We start from the raw sequence: 6,010 nt of genomic DNA on the forward strand, positions 1-6,010 counted from the left end.
TCTTTTTTTTTTTAGTTTTATTCATTTCAAACGGGCTGGATCCGGCCCGCGGGCCGTAGTTTGCCCACAGCTGCTCTAGTCTGTCTGCTACACAGAGAACAGGGGTGGGGGATGGTGGTGGGGGGACATGATGGAAGGGTGGAGCCAGGCTAAGCAATAACCTGTTACAGAGCGCAGACATAGACAGTGCAGGCACAGGCTGAACGCTGGGTAATGCAAACGGGCAGGGGGTGCTGCTGGCTGCGCCCTCCGTCACGTACCGAGCTTCACCTCTGCGTTCTCCGTCAGCAGCACGTTCTGGCCCTTGATGTCCCGGTGAATCACATGATGGATGTGAAGATGCGCCAGGCCCTGAGTAGGAAGACAGACTGAACTTTAGTCGCTATCTCTGTAAGTCAGTCACCAAGACACAGCCTTCCTGAGAAGGGCGTGTGCGGGCCACAGGCTTTGCGGACCATAGCTAGAACATACAATTCACTCTCCGGCGCTTCCTGGGAGACGTTGCTCACAGCACTCCACAGGCAGAGCACATGCCCACCCTCCGCTCCGGTGGGCTAGGTCCCTGTGGTAGTGTCACCACGTTCCAGCTGCCCCGAGACACGCTGTGGATGACTGTGTGCTCGCACGGCTACAGTCTGTGCTATTTGTGCACCGGCCGGTGCCTTTCCCACACTGTGCACCCATCTTTCAGGGGGTGACCCCGAAGTATGTTTGAACTAGACACATCCCGGGGAAAGCAAAGGTGAGTTGGGTCCCCCAGCACACAGCCCATCATCCCACTTCTACCCCAAATGCAAAATAGTTCGGCCATCAAAAGAGCTTTGTGTTCAGCGGTTCTCAACCTGTGGGTCGCGACCCCTTTGGCAGTCAACGACCCTTTCACAGGGGTCGCCTAAGACCATCTACATATCAGATATTTACATGACGATTCATAACAGTAGCAACATTACAGTTATGAAGTAGCAACGAAAATAATTTTATGGTTGGGTCACAACATGAGGAACTGTATTTAAAGGGCCAGAAGGTTGAGAACCACTGTGTTAGAGTATGTGTTTCCCAGAGAGAGAAATCTCCTGGCATATAGTGCTTTTTGACGACCTTGTATCTGGAAGGCAGCCCGAGAGCAGTCTCTTCTGAGGGGGGAGCAAGAACACAACTACATTTTGCATCCAAATATGGTCTAAAAGATAAAATGCCCCATTCTCTCACTCCTTTACTTGCCCCATCTTTAGCTCGAGAAGCGAAATCGAGAGCCCGCCTCCTTCCGATACAAGCAGCCTACTCACTGGGAAAGGGCTAGTTCCGAGGGATGGACTGAAGAGAAGGGTTTGACTTTCCTGTTCCATTGCTTGTGGGTTTTATTGTTATCATGACTTTGAAGGCTGTGAAGTAAATGAGACAGCTGCTCTAGAACACTTGTTTCTCAAGCACAGGGCTGCCCACGGCCTCCACCAGCCACGTGTGAAGCCGTGTGTGTGTGTGGGGGGGGGTGTGTGCAGGGTTAGCCACGGGCACTGGCAGGGGGGAGAGGTACTAACACATGAGCCACCACAGGGCCAGTTAGGAAGAAAGCCCTCCTCTCAGTGTGAAACAACTGTGAGCAGCAAAGGAAGAGGCAAAAAACACATAGCTTCCCTAATTCTTTGCTATCTCCTACTGGTACTACTTCTGTTCATCATTTATTCTATAATTTGCACAAACCCCTTCTTACACTTTTATAGCATCATCTTAGCAACAAACACAAGTACCCAAGTGTCCTCAGACAAACGTGGCCTGGGTATTCTTATTCCTAACGAGCAACATACATAGGTGTGTCTCCTGTGCTGTGTACGGCCAAGGGTGACCACTGGGTACCGAAGCCACTGGTCACCAGTGCCACCCCAAGCCAGGACGGCTCTGAACAGCGAACACATTTTTCCTGTATGGCGTGCCCGGGAGGGACGACACGTGTATGTTTCGCTGCTCCCATGTCAAAAACCAAGCTGCAATGATTCTTTCTCAGCAGAGACAGATGACAGATCCCAATACACACAAGTAAACATTCCAGACAATGAATCGGTTTCAAGGCTGGGGAGCAGTCTCTGCAACTATCTCACCGCTGGACAGGGAACAAGGAGTGGTCGAAGGCCGGCCTTCAGCACTGGCTGCGAAAGGCTCTAAGTGCCCCTCCGTAAAAACGCCCGTTTCCACCTAGATCAGTGGTCGGCAAACTGCGGCTCGCAAGCCACATGCAGCTCTTTGGCCCCTTGAGTGTGGCCACGGAGTTTCAATCGCATTGTACGTGTGCGCCCGCACGTGGTATTTTGTGGAAGAGCCACACTCAAGGGGCCGCCGTTTGCCGACCACTGACCTAGATGCACGTGACTGCCGTGCAGACTGAACGCGAAGTGCTGGGATGTCGGTAAACCTTCTGGTCTCAAGAGGTCCAGTGGGCCGCCAGGAGCGTTCTACACACTCGACACCTTCTGAGGGACCTCACCGCAGCAGCGTCCGAACCAACCCCCACTGAGGAGCGAGAGCAGGTCCCGCCCTCCACACGTTCTCCAGGGCCCCATGCCTCTGCGGGGGCACGACCTTCCTTTCCCACGAGAGCTCACCTCCCCGTCTACGGCCCTCTCTTTACCAGAACGACTCCTAGCAATTCCTTCATGATAAATACACACCTGCTTCGGTGTCTGCTTCTGGATCCCAGAGGCTGGTGTGTTTAAGTTCATTCAGACTTTTGTCACAGGAAAGACAAATCACGCGCTCACTGGGGAACACACTTCTGCATCTCAACACGATGTCCATCCACCTCAAACACCCAGGCTAGCAGTACATGCTTAGTGCACACACCAGGTAAACAACGTATGCCTGTGCACATAAAAGCACGGAACTGCCCTAGCTGGTTTGGCTCAGTGGATAAAGCATCGGCCTGTGGACTGAAGGGTCCTGGGTTCGATTCCGGTCAAGGGCACATGCCCGGGTTGTGGGCTCGATCCCTAGTAAGGAGCATGCAGGAGGCAGCCAATCAATGATGTTTCTCTCTCTCCTTCTCCCTTCCTCTCTGAAATCAATTTTAAAAAAATTGTTCCAGCTTTGGCCTTGCAAGCTCTTTGGGAAAAAAAAAAAAAAAGCATGAAACTGCCTGTGATGAAATGTGTTTAAAATACATTTATTTGACGGCTCAGACATTTACAATGAAACCTAGTTCTCTGCATGAGAAATCCTACACTGGAATTACATGTAGGAAAGATGTGTGTGTGTGCTTCTAACAGAGTAAGGACAACTAATATTAAATGAGCATTAGCTGTGTATGCACGTGTCACGTTAAATGACTCCGATACATTGACATTAATTCTCCTGATGAAGGCACTCCCTTTACAGGCTTGGTACCTGTATCCACAGGTGAGAAAGGCAGTCCTGAAAGCCGAGTGACGCTGCCAAGGGTGCACATCAGGTAAGCAGCAGGGCAGGGCTCACAACCAGGCCTGATGGACTCCAGCAGCCACAGCCTTAGCCAGGGCCCTCCTGTCCACCAGGCTGTTTCCCTACAGCTGACCACACACCCATGCGCCCTGCACTCCATCTCAGCGGGCAGGCTCACGCCTTCCCCACCTCATACCCTGCTCCCCGTGGTAGCCTCAGACAAGAACCCTGATGCTTTAATAATAAAATTTGAATGTGACTATAAATAGATGGTTCTCCCACTTCATCCACACAACTAGTTTTCTTAAGGGAATTTCCTATTGTCAAGGGCTGTGCAAAATTTACACAGGTCCTCGGGTTACGTCAGACTCAACGTATGTTGTTTCGTGGTTACGTTGTTTTGTGGTTACGTCACCATCTCCCATTTATAAAAAATAAAGTTCCGTCATTTCGACGTATGTACATATGTGCTTTATGTTGTTTATTATTTATTTACCACAAGTAAAGGTCAGGAATTGCTATCTTTCTTTTAATTTTTTTTTACTGTTTCACTTCATTACTGCTGTGCATGTGCTCCATGTGAGTGACGTAGGTGCTTATGTAGGTGGGTTCCGACTTAACGGCGAAAATTGCGTTACGTTGCGCTGTAGGAACGGATCTCTGATGTAACCCGAGGACCTACTATATAAAAGCCTAAGCGACCGGCCAGTAGCTATGATGTGCACTGACCACCAGGGAGCAGATGCTCAATGCAGGATCGGAAACCATAGGCGTGGAAACATGGAACAGACTAATGAATCTCAGAGGGAAGGAGGGATTTGTGCACCGGTGGGGTCCCTCGGCCTGGCCGGTCGGGGATCGGGCCGAAGCTGGCTCTCCAACATCCCCCAAGGGGTACCGGATTGCGAGAGGGCGCAGGCCAGGCTGAGGGACCCCACTGGAGCACGAATCCGTGCACTGGGCTTTTAAATATCTAAATAAAAAGAAATTAAAACCTATCTCTATGAATTCCACTTGGCATTTTTTAAACCTGTAGTCCTCTATGAAACTTCAATATAAAAATGGGGATAAATTCACCTACAAATAAAGTAACAATTTTTTGTATTAGTGAGAGAAGCCTAACAATTAGATTCCAGTTTAACTCAGTAGAACACGGGGTAAATGAAATCAAACCAAGCCATTCATGTGTGTAATCCAGGGGCAAGCACGGAGGAAGCTAAGCTTGCCGACCGGCCAGAGGCTCCCCGGCTGTGGTCAGGGCGGCTCTGCCACCAGGAGGGATCTTCAGAAGCTGCTGTAATAGTAGTGCAGAAACTTCCTCTAAGATCATGAGACAAGCCTCCAGCTGCTGTAAGCAGCAGTAACACTGGAACTTTCCCTCATGCATACTGCAGCAGACTAGCAGCGAGCGCCCGGCCCCCGACCAGGTGCCAGTGCTCGGCACCACTGCTGGCCCGCAGGCTCAGACACGGGCTCTCAGAGGAAAGCAGGACGCTTTCTCTCCCCTCCACTCTGACTTCTCAACACCTGGAGGTGAATTCAGGGAGATACAGAAAAAATTGTTTCCTCTTTCAATCTACTTTCTTTAGATACTTGCCAGAATACTTTGGATCTTTAGATCAAAACCATGATGAAGCTTAAACTATCAAAGCCAGCGAGCGATACAGAGCCCTTGGTTGTCAAGACAAGAAGGATCTGTGCAGTTATAACTCGAGGAACACTCTGGGCAAGGGAAGTGAAGACGGAAATGCCAGAGCCCGGTGGGCACCAGAGCCGTGCCTGTCCTTACCCTCAGGATCTCTCTGGAGATGTACGCTATCCAGTCCTCCTTGAGCGTGTTCCCCTTGGTATTCTTCACCAGGTCCGTGATGGACCCCGCCCCACAGAACTCCATCACCAGCTGCGGGCGGAAACACACACAGCGACTCACACGCTGGGCAGGCACAACATGGGCACCCACACACCCAGGAGTCGGACCTCCGTTTGCCCTCCTGAAGATCCAGGCACATGTTCATTTTGGAGGCATTCAAATTACTGAGAGCATGTCACCATCCAAATAGTAACTGTGCGCATTTGGAGCAGGCGACTGAGGCTGCTGACCCGCCAGCCCCCAGCCCCGGTGCTGACGGGGCCTTTCTCTCCCACGCACGCGGGACCGGAGGACCATTTTGTTCTTAATCAACGCCCAATTATCAGAAACCTGGTACAAATACTCCCTAACAGTGTTTCTCATGTGCCAAAATCAGACTATTACGATTCTCAAACTATTTTACATTGACTGGGTTTAGAACAAAAGAGAAATGCTACTTTTTAAGTAACACATAGTTTTAAAAACTATATTATACTAGAGGCCCGCTGCACAAAAATTTGTGCACTCAGGGGGGAAGGGGGGGGATCCTTCAGCCCGGCCTGTGCCCTCTCGCAGTCTGGGACCCCTCGGGAGATAACAACTTGCTGGCTTAGGCCTGCTCCTGGGTGGCAGAGGGCAGGCCCAATCCCTAGGTGCAGCCCCTGGTCAGGCTCAGAGCAGGGCTGATTGGGGAGTTGGGGCACCGCCCCCTGTCATGCACAGAGCAGGGCGGATTGGGAGGTTGCGATGCCA

At 51.0% G+C, this 6,010-nt stretch overlaps 1 protein-coding gene across 33 annotated transcripts in view; it reads right to left on the reverse strand.

Moving 5' to 3' along the window:
* MAP4K4 (mitogen-activated protein kinase kinase kinase kinase 4) overlaps nucleotides 1-6,010 on the reverse strand; it is a 187,947-nt gene that overhangs the window by 63,089 nt on the left and 118,848 nt on the right. For 32 of the 33 annotated variants that reach the window (XR_001362622.1, XM_014541901.1, XM_014541881.1 and 29 more), the window contains exons 4-5: nucleotides 5,198-5,308; nucleotides 261-351 (exon numbers count right to left, since the gene is read on the reverse strand). Coding sequence is in view for 32 of the 33 variants with exons in the window: in XM_014541901.1 (XP_014397387.1) it covers nucleotides 261-351; nucleotides 5,198-5,308 (202 nt within the window). In the remaining variant the exon portion in view is untranslated. The remainder of the gene's footprint in view (nucleotides 1-260; nucleotides 352-5,197; nucleotides 5,309-6,010) is intronic. The other variant, XM_014541902.1, reaches the window with a different exon arrangement.

The sequence above is a fragment of the Myotis brandtii genome, unplaced genomic scaffold (genome assembly GCF_000412655.1).
Source record: "Myotis brandtii unplaced genomic scaffold, ASM41265v1 scaffold281, whole genome shotgun sequence".
NCBI lineage: Eukaryota > Metazoa > Chordata > Mammalia > Chiroptera > Vespertilionidae > Myotis > Myotis brandtii.